The sequence below is a fragment of the Diceros bicornis genome, chromosome 6 (genome assembly GCF_020826845.1).
Source record: "Diceros bicornis minor isolate mBicDic1 chromosome 6, mDicBic1.mat.cur, whole genome shotgun sequence".
In the NCBI taxonomy this organism is placed as follows: Eukaryota; Metazoa; Chordata; class Mammalia; order Perissodactyla; family Rhinocerotidae; genus Diceros; species Diceros bicornis.
Window position 1 is genome coordinate 19,902,560 of NC_080745.1, and position 24,753 is coordinate 19,927,312.

The window sequence follows — 24,753 nt, forward strand, 5'->3', positions numbered from 1 at the left end:
AAAACAAAATTGACTGATATGTAAAGCATGACACCATTAAGACATACATACACACAAACAGTAATATGAGTTTTCTACAGATATATTTGTACATATACATATGTATACACATGTATACATATATATAAATGCATAACAAAATGATCTGGAAAGATATACACCAACTAATATAAGTGGTTATCTCTGGGGAAAAAAATAGAAATTTGGAGTAGTGGTCAAAAGGGAATCTATTCTTATCCATAGGCTTTGTTTTATAAGAATAGATTAATTAAAATTTGATTTTACCAAAAAAGCAAGAAAAATTGAAAATAACTTTAATGCCTAAGAATAAAGAGATTAGTTAAGTAATTGATGATATATACATAGAATAGATTATTATGAAGTCATTAAAACTATATTTCAGAATATTTAATGCTCATTGTATATAAGTAAAAAGTGCAAATTATAAAACTGTATGAATATAACCCCAATTTAATTTTTAAAATCCAAGTATAGAAAACTAGACGGAAATATAAATTAAAATGTGTGAATGGCAGTTATGTCTTGGTATTGATATTATAAGCAGTTTTTATTTTCTCTAAGCTTTTCTATATTATCTAGCAAGACCTGGTTTTTTGTTTGTTTTTTTTTTTAACAATGAACACATACTGTCTTTATGGTTGTGGAAAAATATTTCTAAATTCCAGTTATTTTTTCCCCCAATTTTGTATAGATTTGAAAATCTCCATAATATAAAGTTTAAAAGGTGTTTCTTCTAGCTCTGCACTGTCTCTCTCCACCTTCTTTCCTGGCTCATTATCCCATTCATGGGCTCCGGATATGACGCCCTTGGAGTCTAATCGTATTCTCACCAATTTAAAAAATGCCTCATCTGGAGCAAGCTACTTAATTTCTCTGCTCCTCAGTTTTCTCATGGAGAAAGCTGACAAAATTAAAGGAGGGCATTAATGACAGCATTTCTACAGGCTAACAGATGTTTTAAATATTGTTTCCTGTGGGTCTCAGCCCATCGATAATGAGGATCTCAGCTAGAAATGCCTGAGGCACTCACGTAGGCCTATACTACTTGTGGGAGCCCCACTGAAGCCAGCACTGTGGCTAGACTGGCCCTTGTGTTTCTTATGATTGCAAGACACACCTCAGCAACAACTATCAGGGAACTTTTGAAAAAACAAGTTTTATTACTCACAAATCCTGGAGCATACAGACATGGGGCCCCTGGGGCCACACAGCAAGGCAGGTGGGGGTAGGGGAAGGCGAGTGCACGAGTGTGAACATGGGGATCTGCCTTTATGGGGATCAAGGGTGGCGTGCCTAGGGTTCCCAGGGTTCACCCTTTATTGGCAAATTTAAAACATAAAAGCAGGAATCAGGGTGCGAGAAGGTAAAAGCAGGGTCACTCAAGCAGTCAGTCAGTTATCTAGGTTACCCAGGGCTTTCTGAAAGGGGAAGTTCATGGGAGGCAGCAGCCTGGTTCCTTCTTCACTTGTTCACCTGGTAGCTGTGTCACAGAACTGGCGATATGTTGATTCGAGATGGATGTCTTTGAAATGGATGCCTCCCCAATTACAAGCTTAACGTCAGGCACTTGGATTACAATCGGAAAAGCTTATTGTCCAGGCACTTTCACTACAAATATAACTTGGACGTTCCATTAAAATTAAACATCAGGGGATCTGACCTACAGTCACTAACTCCACTAGAAATAACTAAGTGTGAAAATAACCAGTCTCTTTCCCTTCTTTGTCCATGAACACGACATGGTCTCTACATTCAACGTACTCCAGCTAGTAAATATTCCCCTAGGAATGGGATGGCCAGGTATACCTTATGGTATTTACAGCCATTTTTGCTTCACGGGAACCTTGTTGTTCTATCTGGATGCCTATCTAATGCATAGAACAAGGATTCACTCCTTTAGTGATAGTTACTGAGTTCTTAGTGTGCAAGATACTGTTCTAGGCATTGGGTATTCATAGTGAAAAACAGGCATAAATTCCTGCCCTCAGGAAGCTTATACTCTAGTGATAATCCACATGAACAATAATGACAAAGCCATATAGCATGGTATTTCGTATGATTTCATCAATTGTATTATAAGAACTGATATTTGTAACCATTAACCATACCAAGCAATTCATACCCATGATGACCTTCCCAATCTACAATACACTGGGATTTTATAACGGGATTTGACTACATGTTCTCAAGGCCTAGCAGAAAAACTTAGTTAACATTCTTCCTGCAGAACCAAACCTGTTTAAGGACCAATTTTAAATCTTCTAGTACCTACAATTCCCATTATGACCAAATGAAAGGCATTCTTAGTTTTTCTTCAAATGAAAACTATTCTGCATCTTACCTAGAACAGTCTTGACCACCCAATAGAATGATCGCTTCCACACTCAATTAATTAATCACTGAGTAATTTCTTTAGGTGATTTTTCTTTTCCTTAAGAAGAGTCTGAAACACCTATAACAATGCCCTTCTCCAGAAGATAAAACTTTCTCACTTACTGGTAACTATGCTTTGTCCTTCTAATTGAATCTAGACCAAGAAAACAGATTAAATCACCTTATTATCTCTTCTATTCATAATTCTGTGACATTCCTATGATAACCTAGAAAACAATTTGTTTATTTTTTTCTTTATTTATTTATTTTGTGAGGAAGATTAGCCCTGAGCTAACATCCGATGCCAATCCTCCTCTTTTTCCTGAGGAAGACTGGCCCTGGGCTGACATCCGTGCCCACCTTCCTCTACTTTATATGGGACGCCGCCACAGCATGGCCTGACAAGCAGTGCGTAGGTGCCTGCCCGGAATCCGAACCTGCGAACCCCAGGCCACCACAGCGGAGCACGCGTACTTAACTGCTGTGCCACTGGGCCGGCCCCAGTTCTATGTTTATTTTTAAATTTTAAAGTCTTGCACTACTCAGTGACTTGCTTCTGATCTCTTGATGTTGGCTAGCCATTTCTAGTGGAGACAGAAAAATGCAATGCAAGAACACAGGATTTCCAGTCAATACACCTCTATAGCATCAGGCAAGTTATTTAACCTCTGTGATCCTCATTTTCCAAACCTACAAAATGAGAATAACAACTCCCTTTCAGTTTTACTTCATCAGGGCCATTGTGGTGACTTAAATAACAATGTGTATGTGAAAACCCTAATGTGTCCATGATTTTACGGTCTTTTACTCGAGTATAAATGCCTCAAAGGCAGAAAACCTACCTTCCTCACCTCCTTATCCTGAGTGCTCAACACAGTGCATGACTTTTATTTGGTGTCCACCACCTGCTTTCTGAACAAACCACTCCTTCTTCAGTATCCTCTAGAGCACTCAGCACAGTGGTCTGCCCTCAGTGTACAAAATGGTTTACAGAAAGACAGAATGAAAATATAAGAACCTGGGGATACTTTACCTTATGGATTTGGTAAATGACATTGGGTTTAGTTATACTTAAAATGTCATTGTTGCCTTTCAGTGGCCTGGCATGATCTTTAAATTCTTGACCTCGAAAGTCTTCTTCACTTAGCTTATGCCGCTGGATCATCGTCCCCATCCCTCCATCTAGCACCATAATCCTCTCCCGCAGAATGGCTTCAATCTCATCCTGCAGGGTTTTCTTCATACCTGCTTCAAAGAAAGTAAAAACTTGACTTTAAAAAACGAAGCAGAAAAAGAGGGGTGGAGAGGAAGTTTAGAGTAATTTAGAACAATTCACAATAAGGAGTAAATGGGGCTCATAAAAGACATACTCATAACTCTACAACATCAGAAAAATGCTGCCCAAAAATGTTTTCATTAAGTTACAACAATGCCTAATGCAATAAAAGATCGTACACGGCACAAAATCACTGATGAAGCACCAAACCAAGGTTAAAGTAGGCTGTAGTTATTCCCGTTTCAGAGATGAAGGAAAACAGGCAGCAAGGAGCCAAGTGATCCAAGGGTAGGACAGGCTGCAGAGAGTCTTCAGGGCTCTCTTTGTTAATTTTGTGCACATGCTCCCTCAGTAGGGAGATTTAGCATGGATAATTGAAAACCATCAATAATTCCAAACCGCCACTTAAACCGTTAACTTTGACAGTCTCTCCCACCTATCGCCAGAACTAATAATAGCCCACACACAGGGTTTTACTCATCTCTGCTCCATCTACGAAATAACTGGCTGATATCCTAGAACGTCTCAACTCTCCTCATATCCTTGACTTCTAATTCCCGGCCCTGAAAAGCCCCCAATGCCTACTCCTTCCAATCTTATTTTTTGGTTTTCAAGAACTACTAGAAAACCACAAACTAGGCTGATTAGAATCAATGAAAATTCCTAATATTGGGCCTCTTCTTTGGTTCACCTTTTCGTGGTTACCCTCAACACTTCCCACATGCGCTGTCCCAAACCTCTGCTCTCTTTTAGCACCAAATCCTTCTCATCCTTTTTACTCTACAGGTGATTTTACCTAATCCTGTACAAAGAAGTCTTCTGTTGGACGCTCCTCAAAATCACCCCCCTTCACCTAACAAACTTCTTGCAGCTTGGCTCACTCTATTTTCCTTCTCTCTGCACCTGAGGAAGAGCACACGATCACCACTATCCCAACACCTCCCATCGCTCCTCCCAGATACCCCTTCCCACCTCCAGCAGTTATACCTCAACTTAGCTTCCTGATGCGGCTTCCTCCTTCACCACTCCACTGAAATTGTTTTCTAAAGTCACCAATGACCTTCTAATTATCAAAAACACTTGGCTCCAATCTTAGACCCAGATTTCAAACCATCCACCTGATACTGCCACCTAGAATACACACCTGCCCTTCAACCCAATATTCAAAACCAAACAACTTGCTACACTCCCCATCTGATCTGCCTATTTCTGGCTCTGGCATCACCCTTCCCAGAAGTCTGACCAGAAAAACCACAGTATTGTCTGACTCTTTATTCTCCCTGATAAACAATATCTACTCAGATCTCAAGGCCTACAGATTTGGCCTCCAAAATGCCATGCACACTAGTCCCACCTTCCATCCTCAGTGCCAATCCTTTCTTCAAGCCCTCACTACACATCCCAGACATCACAAATCCTCTCTGAGCTTCAGTTTGCATCCATAAAAACTAAGAATAACAATACCTGTTCTATCTACCTCCAGAGTTGTTTTATGAGTTAAATGATATCATAGGTGTGAGGATGTTTTGTAAACAATCAAATGTCCTACAAAAGAAGAGATCACCACCTCACCACTGTACCTGGTCACCCTGTGTTCCAATCCATCCTATGCACCACTCTCAGATTAATCTTCCTGAAGAACGATTTTAAACCAGTTGCTTCCCCTGCTCAAAACCTTCACAAATTCCATACTGCTCACCAAAGTCAACACAAGTTACTCAAAACAAATCACAATGACACCAGCCTGTCTTGTCAACAGGCTTCTGCGCTCCCTGAGAGGGGAGCAAAGCTCAAGTCAAATGGGACTGGCTCTAAGCCAGCTGAGCTCCTTGGAAGAAAAGACTGTGTCTAGACCAACTCACCTCTATCCGTAGCAGCGCTAAGGACAGTACCTGGCACCTAAGTGTGCAATATTCAAGAAATATCGCCTTAACTGAGATGGCAAAAAAGTGAGGGAAGAGGAGAAAGAAGAGGGGGTCATTTAAAGCCCAAACCAGTAATCTACGAATATTTGTAAGCTGGCAGTGGGTGCAAATTTACAACCCTGCCTTGTCTTACTGTCCACACTCTGAAGTACACAATACAGGAACAGGGGCTAAATGGTGGCTACAGAGTTATTTTGACTGAATTATTCCAAGTAGGCTTCAGGAAGGTTGCTTTAGTAACCTGCAAGGCAAATTTGCCAATATCTAGTTTCTTTCCCAAAGGGCATTCTGTTTCTTTCAGGGTGTACTATTCCTTTCCAAAGCCAACTCACTGGCTAAATCTGTTTATTGAGCTCGCCGGTGAGAGAAACACTCCCTGCAAAATGAACAAAGTCAAAATCTAATGATCTGACCAGTAGTACTTCAAGTACCAGAGGCAAAAAAATCACTTGGGAAATGTGGAGAAAAGGTAGGGCTTAATGAGACATGCGTAACAGAAACATGGTAGGCGTCAGGCAGTGGTCGAGTTATTTTAAGCTAAAGTCAACAAAGCAAATTAAGACGTGGCATTAATTTGGACACCCCATGATGTGACTGTCCTATCAGCTAGGAAGCCCGCAGAATCTGAAATGAATAAGCTAATGGTGATAGGATAAGAAAAGACAAGAAATCCGGGTTTTAGTCCCAGCTTTCATAAGTTGCTACAGGGTTTTGGACAAAACTTCCTGTTTTCTGCAAAACGGGAAAATATCGGTCCTGCTTTTATCAGAGGAACTGTGATAATAAAATGAGACGAAGTGTTTGAAGGCATATTTCAGATGTTAAGAGCTGGGCCTCTCAAATCACACAAGTCATGAAATGAGACATATGTGTTTGACTAACATAAACACCCCACAAATATTAACTATTCCTATTATGTCCCTATTATCACATAGCTAATAAGAAGTGGAGGTAAGACTGAAACTCTAAAGTTTGTGTTCTATATACTACAAAGTCCAGTGGGCCATGAAAAAACATCACATAAGCCTGCAGCTCTCATCCCTGTTCATGTTGGGGCAGGAGGCAGGGAGGGCATGTTTGCAGGTTTGGAAATGAACATCAGTCTGGCAAAGAAGACAACACTCAGTGAAAATAATTAAATGGAGATAGTTTCAAACGGGGAATGGGAAGAGAGAAGATTAAAAACTTTAACCTATATGCCCAACTGAATTCCTTTCCTCTTAAAAGGATGTAACTGCAATCTACCCTGAAATGAGATCATGTGAGCTTAAGTGGGTGCCCAAATCACCAGACAGGTGGGAGCACAGGGTGTGGACGTCGGGGTAGTAGGTCATGCATTCGAAATTTAATTTTAAAAAGTATTCAAACCTTCTAGAAAAAAATACAATCTTTTCCACAAACAATGAAATATGTCCTTTGGCATCAGCAGAATGGTCAATCAATATCATATTATTTACTTGTCTCTGTCCTATCTCCTCCAGTGAGCAAGTACACACATGTTTAATGGGGAGAGGAAGAAGAAAGGAGAAATTAACATAACAACATAAGAAATGCCATACCTTCTCCCACCATGGTCTACCTCATCAGTATTGGTTTGGCATTTCTCTACTCACTATAAATCTGACAATGGAGTATGCCTCTGCTCTTCCTCTCATTTTCACAAAAGGTTTAAGCATTTTTCCATGGGGCCTCTACTGTATCCATTTTTCAATCCAGAAACATAAACTGTTACCAGTCTTTAAGACAGTTAACTGTTTATCATAAAACAACCCCACTCCTACACATACACATTCTGAGATCTTGTTAAGAGTCATCATACACACAAGAGATCAAAAGTTTTTTTAAAACTCTAAACACAACATCTTATTTTTTATGAGAAACTTGACAAACATTCTATAACTTATGTGGAAGACTAAAAGTCCACTAAATTAACTTTGAAAAAGTAGAAAGAGGAAACTTGGCCCACCAAATATCATGATATACTACAAAACCATATCATAAAATAAGGAAAATTTTTATAAAATATAGAATGTCTTTATTACTTAGAACAGAGAGTCTTCTTAAGACTCAAAAAGTCCAACCTATAACGTTAAATAAAAAAAAACAAAGATGAATGTGATCACACAAAATCTAAGGATTTGTTAAATGAAAGTCACCATAGACAAAAGTTATGAAAGATTATGGAATGGAGGAAGATTTTGCAATGTCTAAAATTGAAAGGGACTAACATCTATAATGGACAAAGAATTCCTACAAATTAATCAAAAAATCAAATAGAAAAATGGGCAAAAGATACGAATAGGCTAGTTGACGGAGGGGAAAACTGAATAATCAACAAGTATATGAAGAGATGCTCAAACTCATTAGCTATCAGAGAGACGTGAGTGAAATGGCCAAAAGTCTCGAGTAAGAGATATTATTCAAATAACTATATGATACCCCTAGGAGAGAGATAGGCCGTATTTTTTTTTTTTTTTTTTTTTTTTTTGTGAGGAGATCAGCCCTGTGCTAACATCTGCCAATCCTCCTCTTTTTTTGCTGAGGAAGACGGCCCTGGGCCAACATCTGTGCCCATCTTCCTCCACTTTATATGGGACGCCGCCACAGCATGGCTTGCCAAGCAGTGCGTCGGTGCGCGCCCGGGATCCGAACCAGCGAACCCCGGGCCGCCGCAGCGGAGCGCGCGCACCCAACCGCTTGCGCCACCGGGCCGGCCCCGATAGGCCGTATTTTATAGCAACAGTGAAAATGTTTCAGTCACAGTTCCAGTAGTTTCATGAACATTTCTAACAGTCCCAATTATCAGAACCCTAGAATCAAGAGGGTCACTAGCTCACCTCCGAAAAATTTCCTTCTGAGTTATAAATTTAGTATTCTCCCTCCTCCTTGAGCTGAACATCCTCATTCTGTTACAGCATAGCTACTGTTCTATCCTTATTACTCATTCTCGTTTCTCCACTTCCTACCTCACACCTCACATGTTTTTATGAGTGTATTTGTCCATAAATTATAACCTGGGTTGACCTTAGAAACCTAGAGCTCATTATAAAGCTAAAATTATATTCAGTTCTTGTGCTAAACTCGTTTTTTTTCCAATGAAAATCCACCAACATCAAAATCACTTGAGATTCCCACTCCACCTCTCAGCCTACTGAGTACCTGCTAATCTATGTTAACACAATGATTCTATGTACACTGGAGTTTGTAGAACTGTTCTAACCCTGAAGTGGAAAATAAAAGTTCAACGTAGTTTTAAATAGTTCTCTAGGTTTCCTTATTCCTCTCTCAGGACTTGAACTTTCTTTGGCTGAGCAGAGCAGGTGCTCAATATTTATTGAACAACAACGTTATATCATGCAAAACTTCCATACGGCCCTGTTGGAGTATGCTCCACCAAACTACAAAATTCAGTTACTTCGACTTGAAGAGTGTGTTTCGGGCGCACGGGGGCGGGGGTGCTTTGCGGATTTTGAAGGTCTGTTGCCTGGGAAGGAAAGGGTGTAGGTGGGGAAGGAACGCAGCCAAAAAACGTGGGACCTCAGGGCTACTCCACATGTTCTGCGGTGCCGCCCGGGTAAACCCGGCCGGGCGTCTGCAGGCCCGGAGGAGAATCACCCGAGGGATTAGGAGGCCACAGCACGAGTCAACAAACAACGGAACCGCGGAGACCCGGACGTAGCGTTACCGGATGGCGTCTGCTCTTGGAGCGCGGGTGACATGCTGCGGAGTCTCCTCCTCCTCGGGTCGGGAACGCGGCGGGGAAGACACGCTCTCCACAGCTCACGGCCAAGAGCGAAGCCAGCCAGCGCCGGGCGAGCCTGCCACACAGGCCGAGGGCCACTTGCCCCTCCCGGAGGCCCAGGTCGCTGGGGCCTCGCTCGGGAACAGGGCGCGGCCCCGCGATGACAGCGGATCCGTGGCCGCTACAGCTGCTCAAGCACGTGCTTTCTTCCCGGTCCCTCAGCCTGTCCTCCGCGCACGCCTGGCGGCCAGACACGCATGGCCAGAGCCCGGGTCTCTGGGAGGGCGCGGAAGTGGCCCCGAAGAAGAGGACCACGTGGCTACCAGGGCGCCAGGTAGGGCTCTGAGTCCCCTGGGGTCTTGGGACAACTTAGAATGCTATTAGTTTCTGCGCTCAATCTAGCCTCTGCGCGGGAGGTCCCGCCCCTTCCGGCCTGTGATTGGGCTGTACGAGCTCGTCGCGGCTGTATTGGCTGATCGATCTCAACCAATCACCTGAGATTTCGCCCCAGGGCTCTCTGGGAGACGTAGTCCAGGGTCCCAGGTTTCCCGGGGAGGCTTTGCGTATCTCTACGCCTAGGATCCGTTAAGTGCTGTTCGAATGGCCTCTTGAAGTGTAAGTCGTGGTGCGAAGTTGGCGCTGGCCTCAGCTTGTGTGGTGTCAAGAGCCTGAAATACGAGTCAGAAGAGCAGGTTCTATGCACATTTTGCTATTGACTGACGCTGGGCAAGATGCTTAACCTCTTAGTGTCCACTCTAAACTGTATAAAACAGGAAATGATACCGTGGTAGTAATTACTATTTTATAAGGTTGTAATAGGGATTAAATGAGATCGTGTGAACACTGTGAACTCTGAAGTACACGTGTGCACGTTAATTGTCACTTATTGACAGTAAACATTTATTGAGCACCTACTGTGTGTCAGGCATTGGGTTACGCACTTGGAATGCAAAGATAGACAAGCCACGTCACACCCCCACCTCTGTCTAGGAGGGGAACTCACATCCTAGTTAAGACTAATAATTAACCGGGGGGGGGGGGGGGGGGGGGGGGGCGGGGAACCACATGCTGTGTGCCAAAAGAGCTGCAGTACTCCAAGGGTGTTGGGGGTAAAGCTTCAAAGAACAAGATGGGTCTTGAAGGAAGAGTAAGGCCTTGGGAGAAACTCCCTGGGTAGAACACAGCTCTTGAGAGAATGAACATAAAGAACAGCTCTGTAAGGCTGAGCGTGGTAGATGAGAGGAAAAACAAATGAATCTAGAAAAATAAAATGAAGACCAAATTATGAAATTTACTAAGCTTTAAAAAAAAAAAGCACAAATTTGCATGCCATTCTCATTTTCCTGTGTTTAATTATACCTCAATTTTTAAAATCTAGATAGTTATAATTGTATAGCATCCCTACCAAAGATGGTCATATTTGGAGAGGGGAAAATGGAGTGAGTGGGGAGAGAATGAAGCAAAGAAGGTAGCAGGGATGAGATGGCCCTGAATAGCTGAAGATCTTGTTAAGATTGTAAGGGCTAGAGTTTTTTTGTGTGTGTTTTTGTTTTTGTTTTTGTTTTTTGGTGAGGAAGATTGGCCCTGAGCTAACATCTGTTGCCAATCTTCCTCTTTTTTGCTTCAGGAAGGTCGCTGAACTAACATCTGTGCCAATCTTCCTCTATTTTTTGTATGTGAGATGTTGCCACAGCATGGCTTGAGGGGCTGTGGTGCATAGGTCCGCTCCTGGGATCCGAACCCCTGAACCTCGGGCCGCCGAAGCAGAGTGTGTGAACTTAACCACTACGCCACCAGGCTGGCCCCTGTAAGAGCTAGTTTTTAAGTTATCACCTATCTCACAAAGTTTGTTGATGTGTCTCTTAAAAAATAATCTTTCAGCCACCTGGTCATTTGCCAGCCCCTATCCTAGCAGAAATTCCAGGAATTTGTATCAGTCTCTGATTTTAGCAAGTCATCAGAAGTTTACTTTCTCAGCTAAAACTGCCAAATCCAGTATTTTCTTAGTCATAAAAGGGTAACAAATAAAATTAAAGGAATACATAGTGCCTAAAGGGGCAGTGAATTCCTAGTACAAAAACTCACACAACTTGAAGAACAAGTTCCAAGAAAACTGTTATAGGTTGAATTGTGTCCCCCAAAAAAGATATGTTGAAGTCCTAAACCCCAGTACTTCAGAATGTGAACTTATTTGGAAGTAGGGTTGTCACAGATGTAATTAGTTGAGATGAGGTCATACAAGAGTAGAGTGGACCCTTAGTCCAATATGACTGGTGTCCTTATAAGAAAAGGAGAGAGACACACAAGAAGAAAACAGCCATGTGACAGCGAAGGCAGAGATTGGTGTGATTCATCTACAAACCAAGGAACGCCAAGGATTGCCAGCAAACATAAGGAGCTAGAAGAGACAAGGAAGGATTCTCCCCTGTAGGTTTCAGAGGGAACGCAGCCCTGCCAACACCTTAGTTTGGACTTCTAGTTTCCAGAACTGTGCAATAATACATCTCTGTTGTTTTAGACCACCTATTTCGTGGTAGTTTGTTACAGCAGCCTTAGGAAACTAATACAAATACATCTGTGGATGGAGTGGGACCACTGAGGCAAAGCCTCATTTCTCTATCTTTGTAGAAGAGAACCTACTATCTTATTTTGGTGATAGTCTGCTAGCCCATCCCCCACCCTCACCCTCACCCTCACTCTCATTAAGCTCATCCAACACAAACCCTTTGTGTGGAGGTAAGGCTCCACACAACCCCTTGGTTGTTTTGGGCTTCTTTCCCTGTGGATTTGTCTTCACAGAAGAAAACACTGATTGGTGAACCTAATTATCCAACTTTCCCTGTATGCCAAGCAGTAAACCAGCATTCCAGATTTATATATTATTCTGTGGGCTTGATTCTGTGTCAAACCCATTAGATTGCTTTTGTGCCCTGCTTGTCAAGGGTTCTGAGAATGTAAACTGAGGGCTAGTTCTGAAACAAGGTCTTGCTACCCCCTGGGGTCTGTCGAGTGACCATTGGCTTTCCCCAGAGGGTCCCTGACTTTGTCACAAAGGGGAACCCACTACCTCCTTCCCTCAGATCCTTTCACAATCTCAAAATTTAGACCCACCCTCAGAGTCACGTAGGTCAACAACCATTGTGATTACCCACATGGATTGTACTAAATGAGCTGAATTTACTGAGTCTGTGGGATATAGCCTTGGTGCCAAGTACAAGGTAGTAAAAAAGAATGTAAAGGAAACCTGCAGTTATTTTATTGTGACCAATAGCACTAGGGATGCCTTGCTCCCCATTTCCTCCTGCACTGAGAGAATCACCAACTCTCTCTGTAGGACTTGACTCCTGCGAGAATCAGTTGGCTCAGTTTGTGCAATGTGCTCCACTGACTCCAGAAGCATTCTTAATTATCAAAAGATAGTTCATCTTTGACCTGGCTAATTGTTCCAGTACCTGAATGTAGACATCATTTGACTAAAATGAAATGCAAAAATGGATTTTCTTCTAGTTACATAACAATACTAGCTATGATGTATTGAACTCTTAAGGTCTTAAGTGCAATTTCTTATTTAATCTTCATTCTATAAAATAGGATCCATATAGAGACATATATCTGTCTCTATTTTAGAGGGGCAGAAATTAAAGATTTTATTTATTTATTTTTTTTCCCCCCAAAGCCCCAGTAGATAGCTGTATGTCATAGCTGCACATCCTTCTAGTTGCTGTATGTGGGACGTGGCCTCAGCATGGCCAGAGAAGCAGTGCGTCGGCGGGCCCGGGATCCAAACCCCGGGCCGCCAGCAGCGGAGCGCGCGCACTTAACCGCTAAGCCACGGGACCGGCCCTAGAGGGGCAGAAATTAAATGAGAAGAAAATACCCAAGTGCTCATACAACCAGAGAGTGGTGGAGTGGGGACCCAGGCAGCCCAATGCCAGAGACCAACGCAGTCAGTTATGGGTTACACAAAAACTGAATTTGAAAAGCTGAAAATACCAATATTCAGAAGACAGAGAGAAGAACATTTGTGAATTCAATGGCAAGGATTACTTAAAAACTTTTTCAGGAAATCCAAATAAAGTGTGGAGGGTTTTGCTTTTTTTTGTGCTTTGGTTGGATTTTTTGGTTTTGAGGGTTTTTTTTTTTTTTTTTTTTTTTTGGTTTTGCCTAAGAGTACAGGCAAATATTTTTGTTTAATAGACAGGAATGTGGTACTTAATCAGCGTAAGATGGTGAACTGAGAGCTAAACTTGATAACTGCTAACTGCTAATCCATCTTTGATAAATGAGATTTAAGGAGGGGAAAGTGATTTACACATACTTTTTAAATTCTTATCTTTGAATCTTGTAAATTTATATCATAAAGAAGGAGGAAAACCAGGAATACTTTTTAAATTAAAAAGAGTGCATTGAGAACAAATTCTTTTCTCATAACTGCAGAAAGAAATTAATTCATGTTCAATGCTTAAAAAGTTCAGCAATCTAAACCAAGTTAATATTTTGCTTTTGTATTCCTTTAAAGGGCAAATTTTAAAACAAGTTGATACTGAGCAATGGGCTCGCTCTGCTCACTGCAATCTTAGCCAATTAATGACAATGAGTGAAAGATCGAGAAACGAAGTTTAATTAGATTAGCTGGCAAATGGGAAGACAGGTGACTAATGTCTCAAAAACCCATCTTCAGAGATTACAGAATCTTGAGGCAGTTATATAGGGAAAATGGGCAGTGAGGAGGGGGTCCAGGGAGGTTCATCTCCAGGCATGACGGGCTCCAGGCATTACATTGTTCCATTCTTCTGTCAGCTGTGATGGATCCCTTGTAGGTGTGTTTCCTGCCTGTGGTCAGTCTGTTCCTGGAGAGAAACTCATAGAACAAAGTTTTAATTTATCAAGCTATTGGAGAGGACATGTGTAAGCAGAGGCCATAAATCAGGAAAGCATGTGAATTTTTTAGAGTAGGTGCAGAGCAGCGAGTAGTCACATGGAGGAGGGGCTGGGGCCATTTAGTGTAACAAGATGGCCTCGCTTACACTCACTTACAAGGTGCTTTAAAAGAATTAAGTGAACTAGACATTATTGTTTTCTGGCCCTACCTGGAAGGTGAGGTGGAATTAAGATAAGTTGAAACTAGAGTTTCTGTAGTATTTGGGACATAATTCAAAGTCGTTAAAAGAGTTCTTGGTATACTGGCATTTAAAGATCCAATTGTTGAAATCCTATGAATTGTTGGAGTATTTATTTATTTAACAAATTTTTGTCGACACTGTCATGTGCCAGTCACTGGAGCTAAAATAATGAGACACACAGACCCAAGTCCTGCAGCCTAGAGGGTAAGACAGACGATAATCAAATATATCATTATAAGGCAAATTAGTGTCCTGGAGGAGGCTCTCTATAAACTAGGTGCTGTTGTTTTCCTTGTTTTACTGATGAAAAAACCGAAGTAAAGAGAAGTTGGGGGCCGGCCCCGTGGCTTAGCAGTTAAGTGCGTGTGCTCCGATGCAGGCGGCCCGGGTTCAGATCCCGGGCGCACACAGACGCACTGCTTCTCCGGCCATGCTGAGGCCGCGTCCCACATACAGCAACTAGAAGAATGTGCAACTATGACATACAACTATCACCTGGGGCTTTAGGGGAAAAATAAAAAAATAAATAAATAAATAAATAAAAAAAAGAGAAGTTGGCAGGTCAGAGTGCAGTGGTGTTTACCAGTAATTGATCACAGCCAGTTACAGATTTCTTTGTTCCTTCTCCACTCCCACTGCTTCACTTGACTAACCTAGAAGAAAAAGGAAAAAAAGAGAGAAGTTAAACAACTTGCCCAGGGTTACACTTCTAATAGATGGTGCCGCTGGGCCTCTAACCTGGGACAACTGGTTTCAGTATTCATGTGCTTTATCACCAAGCTAATACTCCCTTTGAACAGCTGATGAAAGAGCCCTCTCCCTGGAAAAAATGGACACAAAATTGCTTGTAATTTTAATTGTTACTCAGATTCCCTGGCCTTCATTTACAGTGTAACATGAGTTTATAAAATGTTGCCTTATAGTTAAACAAATGCCATCTTCATTTAATAAACCCTGACATTTTCAGTATGCTACATTTTCAATGGGAAATATTCCTACTTGGCTCTTTGGGACAGATAAAAATTTAATGTTTAAAGAAAGATCACCAAGCATTATCCCCAGAGTGTTAGTACAAGATCTTCCTGTGGTCAGTCAGGTAACTCGCCTGCTACACTGTGTACCTTTTGCCTTGTGTGCTTAAGTCTTGCATTCAGTTTAGGAAAGTCTTGTTTAAGTACAAACTTTTTCTAGCTTGGTCCCAGCTATATCTACAGCAACATGTAGTACCTGGCACCCAGTGGCAAGTGAAGAAATAATGTTTGCAAGAATAAATTACTGGAGAAATATGATAGTCACCATTTTTTGGACATTATCAAATGAACACTGTTAGCTTAACTTCCACAGACTCTTTATAAAAGGCAGAGAGAGAGGGTTTGTTTTATTTTGTTTAACCAGGATGTAACTTGACAGCTATAATCATTCTCTGAAATTGGAAATATGATTCCTTTATTTGCCAATGGTAGGATAAATCTCACTAGGTTAACATTAAATAAAGCAAAATAATCCCCAGGGTGAGCTAACTGTAGTTTGATGAAAGGTATTAACCCTGGTAAAGAAACGCCATGCCCCTCACAAAATGTGGGGGATGGAGTGGGGCTGAGTATTGGTTAGGAATGGAGGCACAGAGAAGGGAACTCAGGAATGTCCACCTTCCTAGTGGGATCTTTAACTTTGTTCCTGAGGTGAAAGTGCAGCCAGTATCTATAATGGAGATTCCATACCTCAGGCTGTCATGGTTTGACAACACTAGTCTTCAAAGTCATGCAGTTACTGCCTGGATGGCCAGCTAGTCCTTCTCTGGTGACAGACAACCGTGTTGGGATTGCTCTTTCCATTTAAAGTGGAACAACAGTATACCTGGTATATGATTAAGAATACCCATGTATCAGTATCATGTACTTCTAATAGTATTTAAGGTAGCCTTTACACTTGGATGGCCAGTTGGTACTAAGGACCTTAATATAAAGTTCTTATTAAAAGCATTAATTTGGATGTCTCACAAAAATGAAGTATTGCCTGAAAACATTAAAATTAAACAATGTATGTTTTTCTTCAAGTAAATATTTAGTCACCAATTATTCATTCATTCTCTTTGTCAAACACCATTAATTTACTTTGCAGGGTTAGTTCTGTAGTGTGTTAAATCTTGGATTTTTTTTTCATTAGGAAGTAATTTAATTTCAAAGAAATTGAAACCCATGGCATTGTTCAGATTATCAAAATGTATAATTGATATTGACAGCAAAGTTTTAGAAAATTCAATTAAAGTGCTCATTAAGTGCCTTAAGTAGATAAGCACTATATCAGGTGCTTTGGGGAATACAAAAATGTTTGAAATAGGATTCCTTCCCCAAAGATCCTGCAATGTAGACCAAGATAGATTATAAATGAATAAGACAAAGCAGATCATAATACATGAAATAAGGGAAATACAAATTAAAATCTACTGACTAGAGAAAAGGAAGAAGTTCATTCAAAATATGAAGAACTGAGAGGGATTCATGGAAGGAGATGGGTTTGAACTACAATGTAAAAAATTGGTGATATGGGCTGAATGTTTGTGTCCCCTTCCCCCTTAAATTTGTGTGTTGAAATCTTAATGCCCAATGTGATGGTGTTAGGAGGGGGGACCTTTGGGAGGTGCTTAGGTTGAGAGTGGAGCCTTTATAAATGGGATTAGGGCCCTTAGAAAAGAGGCCTGAGAGAGCTCCCTTGTCCCTTCTGCCATGTGAGGACACAACCGGAAGTCTGCAGCCAGGAAGAGGGCTTTCACCTGACGGTGCTGGCGCCATGATCTTGGACTTCCCAGCCTCCAGAACTGTGAGGAATATGTTTCTGTTGTTTATAAGCTACCCAGTCTGTGGTATTTTGTTATAGCAGCCCAAACAGACTAAGACAAATGGATAGGAAAGAAAAGAGTGTTCTTTGGTTGCAATTAATTTTTCGAAGAAGGGCACATAGATAATAGATGTTCTAAGATCTACCACATGTAGAATGTCTTTCTGCTGCTCATATACATGAACAACTGGCTGACTGCCTAGGAAATCCTTGAATCACAACCTTTCCTCCTCAGAACTGATTGCTGTGTTGTCTTTTTTTTTAACAGCTTTATTGAGATATAATTCACATGTCATTCAGTTCATCTATTTGTTATTTCACTTGGCATAATGTTTTCAAGGTTCATTCATGTAGCATATATCAGAGCTTCATTCCTTTTTAAGGCTGAGTAGTATTCCATTGTACCAATATACTACGTATTGTTTATCCATTCATTTGTTGGTGGATATTTGGGTTGTTTCCACCTTTTAGCTGTTGTAAATAATGCCACAATGAACATTGAGATACAAGTATCTGTTCAAGTCCCTGCTTTCACTTCCTTTGTGTATATACCTAGGAGTTGGAATTGCTGGATCATATGGTAATTCTACGTACAGTTTTTTGAGGAACTGCCAAACTGTTTTCCATAGGGGCTGCAGCATTTTACATCCTTACCAGCAACGTACAAGGGTTCCCATTCTCTGCATCCTTGCTAATACTTGTTATTTTTCATTTTATCGATAATAGCCATCCTCATAGGAGTAAAATGGTGTCTCATTGTGGTTTTGATTTGCATTTCTCTGATTAGTGACACTGAACAACCTTTCATGTGCTTATTGGTCATTTGTATATCTTCTTTGGAGAAATATCTACTTAAGTCCTTTGCCTATTTTTTAATTGGGTTATTATTTTTTGTTGTTGTTTTATTATGGGTATTATTTATATATTCTGGATGTTAATCCCTAATCAGATACATGACTTGTGAATATTTTCTCCCACTCTGTGGGTTGTCTTTCACTTTCTTGATAGTGTCCTTTGATACACAAAAGATTTTAACTTTGTTGAAGTCCAATTTATCTATTTTTTGTTTTACTACCTATGATTTTGGTGTCATATCCAAGAAATCATTGTTAAATCCAATGTCATGAACATTTTCTCCTCAGTTTGTTCCTAGGATTCTTATAGTTTTAGCTATTAAGTTTAGGTCTTTGATGCATTTTAAGTTAATTTTTGTGTATGGTGTAACATAAGGGTCCAAATTTATTCTTTTGCATGTGAAATCCAAATTTTCCTGGCACCATTTGTTGCAAAGACTGTCCTTTCCCCATTGAATGGTCTTGGCACCCTTGTCAAAAATCAATTGACTATATATGTGAGGGTTTATTCCTTTTTTTTTCTTTTATTTTTTATGTTTTTCCCCCAAAGCCCCAGTAGATAGTTGTATGTCATAGCTGCACATCCTTCTAGTTGCTGTATGTGGGACGCAGCCTCAGCATGGCCAGACAAGCGGTGCCTTGGTGCGCGCCCAGGATCCGAACCCGGGTCGCCAGCAGCGGAGCTTGCGCACTTAACCGCTAAGCCATGAGGCCGGCCCCTGAGGGTTTATTCCTTGGTTCTCTATTCTTTTCCACTGGCCTACCTGTCTCTCCTTATGCCAGTACCACACTGTTTAGCTTTATAGTAAGTTTTGAAATGAGGAAGTATGAGTCCTTCAACCTTGTTCGATTTTTTCAAGATAGTTTTGGCTATTTGGGATTCCTTGATATTTCATAGGAATTTTAAGGTGAGGCTTTCTGTTACTGTAAAAATGCCATTTGAATTTTGATATGGGTTGCATTGAATCTGTAGATCACTTTGGGTAGTATTGACATCTAACAATATTCTAATTCATGAACATAGGTTGTCTTTCCATTTATTTATGTCTTTTTTAAGTCTTTCAGCAATGTTTTATAGTTTTTCAGTGTGCAAGATTTTCACCGCCTTGGTTAAATCTATTCCTAAATATTATTTTTTGTGCTATTGTAAATGGAATTATTTCATAAGTTTATTTTCAGATTGTTCATTGCAAGTATATAGAAATACTACTGATTTTTGAGTGTTTATTTTGTATCTGGAACTTTGCTGAATTCATTTATTTGCTCTAACAATTTTTGTGGATTCTTTAGGGTTTTCTACATATAAGATCATATCATCTGTGGACAGAGATAATTTTACTTCTGTTCTAACTTGGATGTCTTTTATTTATTTTTCTTGCCTAATTGCTCTGGCTAGAACTTGCAGTACTATGTTGAGTAGAAGTGGTGAAAACAGGGATCCTTGTCTTGTTCTTCTTCTTAGAGGAAAAGCTTTCAGTCTTTCACCATTGAGTATGATGTTAGCTATGAGTTTTTCATTTCATGTGGCCTTGATCAGATTGAGGAATTTTCCTTCTATTACTAGTTTATTGATTGTTATTATCATGCAAGGGTGTTGAATATTATCATATTTTTTTCTGCATCAATTCAGATGATCATGGTTTTTTTTGCACTTCATTCTGTTAATGTAGTGTATTACATTGATTTTTGTGTGTTGAACCGTCCTTGCATTCCAGGAACTAATTCCATTTAGTCTCAATGTTAATATACTTCAGAATTCAGATTGCTAGTATTTTGTTAAGTATTTTGACATCTATACTCATCAGGGATATCAGTGTGTAGTTTTAGTGTTTTTATCTGGTTTTGGTGTCAGAGTAATGCTGTCCTCATAGAATGAATGAGGAAGTCTTCCCTCCTCTTCGCTTTTTGGAAGAGTTTGAGAAGAACTGGTGTTAACTCTTCCTTAAATGATTGGTAGAATTCACCTGTGAAGCCATCTGGTCCTGTGCTTTTCTTTTTTGAGAGGATTTTGATTACTGATTCATTCTCCTTACTAGTTATAGGTCTATTCAGATTTCTATTTATTCTTGAGTCAGTTTTGATAGATTTTGTGTTTCTAGGAATTTGTTCATTTTATCTAGGTTATCTATTTTGTTGGTTTACAACTGTTTGTAGTGTTCTCTTTTAATTCTTTATTTCTATGAAATCAGCAGTAATATCCCCACTTTTGTTTCTGATTTTAGTAATTTGAGTCTTTCTCTTTTTTTCTTAGTCAATCTGGCTAAAGTATTGTCCATTTGTTGATCTTTTCAAAGAATCAACTTTTGGTTTCATTGATTTCCTCTGTTGTTTTTCTATTCTCTATTTTATTTATTTCCACTCTAACATTTATTATTTCCTTCCTTCTACTAGCTTTGGGTTTGATTTGCTGTTCTTTTTCTAGTCTCTTAAGGTATATAGTTAGTTGATTAGTTTGAGAATGTCTCATGTGCACTTCAGAAGAATGTGTGTTCTGTTGTTGTTGAGCAGAGCGTTCGTATATGTCTGTTAGGTCTGGTTGGCTCATTGTGTTGTTCTTATTATCCATTTCCTAACTTATCTTCTGTCTGGTTGTACTATCAATTGTTGAAAGTGAAGTATTGAAGTCTCAAACTTTTATTGTAGAACTGTCTATTTCTCCCTTAAATTCTGTTCTTTTTTGCTTCATATAGTTTGGGGCTCCTTTGTTAGGTTTATATTTGTTATATCTTCTTGCTGTATGGACCTTTTATCAATATATAGTGTCCTTCTTTGTCTCTTGTAAACTTTTTTGATTTAAAGTCTATTTTGTCTGACAATAATATAGCCACCTCAGCTCTTTTGGTTACTATTTGCATGAAATATCTTTTTCTATCATTTTACTCTCAAGTTCTTTGTATCCTTATATCAAAAGTGAGTCTCTTAGGGCCGGCCCCATGGCTTAGCAATTAAGTGCATGCACTCAGCTACTGGCAGCCCTGGTTGGGATCCCAGGCGCACACCGACACACTGCTTGTCCAGTCATGCTGAGGTGGTGTCCCACATAGAGCAACTAGAAGGATGTGCAACTATGACATACAACTATCTACTGGGGCTTTGGGGAGAAAAAGGGAATAAAAGGAGGAGGATTGGCAATAGATGTTAGCTCAGGGCCAGTCTTCCTCAGCAAAAAGAAGAGGATTGGCATGGGCGTTAGCTCAGGGCTGATCTTCCTCACAAAAAAAAAAAAAAGTGAGTCTCTTACAGACAGCACATAGAATCCTGTTGGGTTTTTTTTTTTTAATCCAATCTGGCAATTTCTGTCTTTTGATGGATGAGTTTAATCCATTTACATTTAATGTGGTTACTGATAAAAAGGATTTATATAGAAAAAAGGATAAGATTTGTGGTTGCCAGAGGCAGGGTAGGGGTGGAGGTGGGGGAATTGGGTGAAGGTAGTCAAAAAGTATAGACTTCCAGTTATAAGGTAAGTAAGTACTGGGTATATAATGTATAATACAATGACTATAGTTAACACTGCTCTATGGTATATTTGAAAGTTGCTAAGAGAGTAAATCCTAAACGTTCTCATCACAAGAAAAAAAATTTTTGTAACTATGAGGTGACGGTGTTAAATAAACTACTGGGGTAATCGTTTCTTAATATATATACGTCAAGTCATTATGCTGTACACCTTAAACTTATACAATGGTGTATGTCAATTATATCTCAATAAAACTGGGAAAAAAGGATTTACGTCTGCCATTTAGCTATTTGTTTTCTGTGTGTCTCATGTTTTTTGTTCCTCAGTTGTTCCGTTAGTGATTTTTTAAATATACAGTTGCTTTCTGTGATGTATCATTTTTATTCTCTTCTTTTATGTATATTTTTAGCTATTCTCTTAGTGGTTACCTTGGTAATGAACATCTTAAACTAATAACAATCTAATTTGAATACGAATAGAATACTCTGCTGCTATACATCTCTGTCCTTCCTTCTTTATATTGTTATTTTCACAGAATACATCTGTTTACCTTGTATGCCCATTAATATAGATTTATAATTATTGATTTATGCATTTACCTTTTAAATCATAAAGGTAAAAGAGAGAAGTTACACACCAAACAAAAAGTATAATGATACTGGCTTTTATATTTACGTATGAAGCTACTTTTACTAGTGTTCTTTAATTTTTTCTTATATCTTTGAGTTACTGTCTATTGACCTTTCATTTCAGCCTGAAGGACTCCCTTTAGCATTTCTTCTAGGGCAAGTGTACTGGTAATGAACTCCCCTAGCTTTTGTTTTTCTGGAAATGTGTTAATCACCTTCATTCTTGAAGGATAGTTTTTTCAGATATAGAATTCTGGTTGACAGTTTTTTTCTTTTGGGACTTTAAATATGTCATCCCACTGCCTTCTGGCCTTCATGGTTTCTTATGAGAAATCCGCTGTTAATCTTATTGGGAATCTCTTGTTCATGAATCTTCACTTCTCTCTTACTGCTTTCAAAATTCTCTTTTGTCTTTGGGTTTGAACAATTCGATTATAATGGACCTCCTTGAGTTTATTCTGTTCTAAGTTTGTTGAGCTTCTTGGATGTGTATAGTCATGTCTTTCATCAGCTGGGGAAGTTTTGGGTCATTTTTTCTTCAAGTATTTTTTTCTGCCCCTTTCTATCTCTCTTTCCCTTGTGGGATTCCTATAATGCGTATGTTGCTATGTTTGATGGTGTCCCACAGGTCCCTCAGGCTTTGCTCATTTTTCTTCATTCTTTTTTTCTTGCTGCTCCTCACTGGGTAATTTCAAATGTCCTGTCTTTAAGTTTGCTGATCCTTTCCTCTGCCTGCTCAAATCTATTGTTAAATCCCTCTAGTGAGTTTTTCATATCAGTTATTGTGCTTTTCAGCACCAGAATTTCTGTTTGGTTCCTTTTCATCATTTCTATATCTTTATTGATAGTCTCCTTTTATTCATATGTCATTTTTGTGATTTCATTTAGTTCTTTGTCCATGGTTTCCTTTAGCTCATTGAACATATTTAAGACAGTTGAGGGCCCAGCCCCATGGCTTAGCGGTTAAGTGCGCGCACTCTGCTGCTGACAGCCTGGGTTCAGATCCCGGGCGCGCACTGATGCACCGCTTGTCCGGCCATGCTGAGGTGGCATCCCACATACAGCAACTAGAAGGATGTGCAACTATGACATACAACTATCTACTGGGGCTTTGGGGAGAAAAAGGGGAAAAAAAAGGAGGAGGATTGGCAATAGATGTTAGCTCAGGGCCGGTCTTCCTCAGCAAAAAGAGGAGGATTAGCATGGATGTTAGCACAGGGCTGATCTTCCTCACAAAAAAAAAAAAGACAGTTGATTTAATGTCTTTGGTTAATAATTATAATATCTGGAATTCCTCAGGGATGATTTCTGTCAAATTCTTTATTTCTGATGAGTGGACCATACTTTCCTGTTTCTTAGTATGTTTTGTAATTTTTTTGTTGAGAACTGGACATCGTTAGTAAAATGTGGTAATTTTGGAAATCTAATTCTCTCACTCCAAAGGGATTGCTATTTTTTTGCTTATTGAGGGTTGGAGCCTTATGAATTTTTCAAACTAACTTTGCAAAATATATATTCCTTGTTATGTATGGTCACTGAAGTTTCTCTTCCGTTATATCTGTAGTCTTTGACCTTACAAAGATTTCCTTAAATGTCTGGCTCCCACAGCGGGAAAAAATAGGTCCTGTCTCTTTAAATCTCCTCCTCACTGGGAAGTGATTTCAACCTGTGGGGGTAAAACAGTGAGTGACTTATGTATTGGCTCTTCAGTGATCAAAAGAAGCAATCAGCGATCAAAACACATAACTCCGATTATTGGAGGACGAGTTTCTTATTGCCCACCATTGCTCCAGCAGGCTGCACCAGGAGTGCTTGCCTCTGTGCCCACAGCTGCCTGCAGCAGGGTTGAGGGATGGAAGATGGTAGCTACTACTGCCTGAAATTGATGAGAATTGGTTAAATTTACCAGCTGCTTCATCAGGCTCTCTGCTAGGCACTGCAAGTGTTCTGCTAGACCCAGAGTTCCAAAATGGTTGCTTCATACAGCTCCTGCCAATTGAATTGTTGTTTTGGTGGAGGGACAGATATCTGGACCTTGCTACTCTGCCATCTTCTCTGGCATCACCTGTGTTGTCTTCCTGTATTTCATATTCGAGAGAAGTCTGAGCCCAGAATGATTTTTATTATTTTACAGTATCTTTTTCTCTCTTTCTTGTCTTTCTATCTCATTACTTGTATAGGTTTTTTTCCTTCTTTATCTTTATAATTCTAAAAAATGTAGAATGTGTTTAGGTGTTAGTTTTTTTAATTCATTTTGCCTGGTATACCATGTGCCCTTTTGCCTTGCACACTTAAATTTTTTATTCAAGAAAGTCTTATTAAATGATATCTTTGATTACTGCTTCTGTTCCAGCTGTTCCAGAATAATTACAATGTTTAGCGTTTTTAAAAATTTAAGTTACATCTCCATCTTCCATTTCTGATTTTTTCAAAATAATTTCTGATGCAGATTTTAGTTCTGCTATTGCGTTGTTAGTTTCCTTTCATCCTTTTCTCACCTATCCTTTGTTTT

At 39.8% G+C, this 24,753-nt stretch overlaps 1 protein-coding gene across 3 annotated transcripts in view; it reads right to left on the reverse strand.

Annotated features, from left to right (window-relative positions):
• MTR (5-methyltetrahydrofolate-homocysteine methyltransferase) overlaps positions 1-9,367 on the reverse strand; it is a 101,505-nt gene extending 92,138 nt beyond the window's left edge. For 2 of the 3 annotated variants that reach the window (XM_058542957.1, XM_058542955.1), the window contains exons 1-2: positions 9,281-9,367; positions 3,428-3,642 (exon numbers count right to left, since the gene is read on the reverse strand). In XM_058542957.1, coding sequence (XP_058398940.1) covers positions 3,428-3,642; positions 9,281-9,314 — 249 coding nt within the window. In that variant the 5' untranslated portion in view covers positions 9,315-9,367. The remainder of the gene's footprint in view (positions 1-3,427; positions 3,643-9,280) is intronic. The other variant, XM_058542956.1, reaches the window with a different exon arrangement.
• Between the last annotated feature and the right edge of the window lie 15,386 nt (positions 9,368-24,753).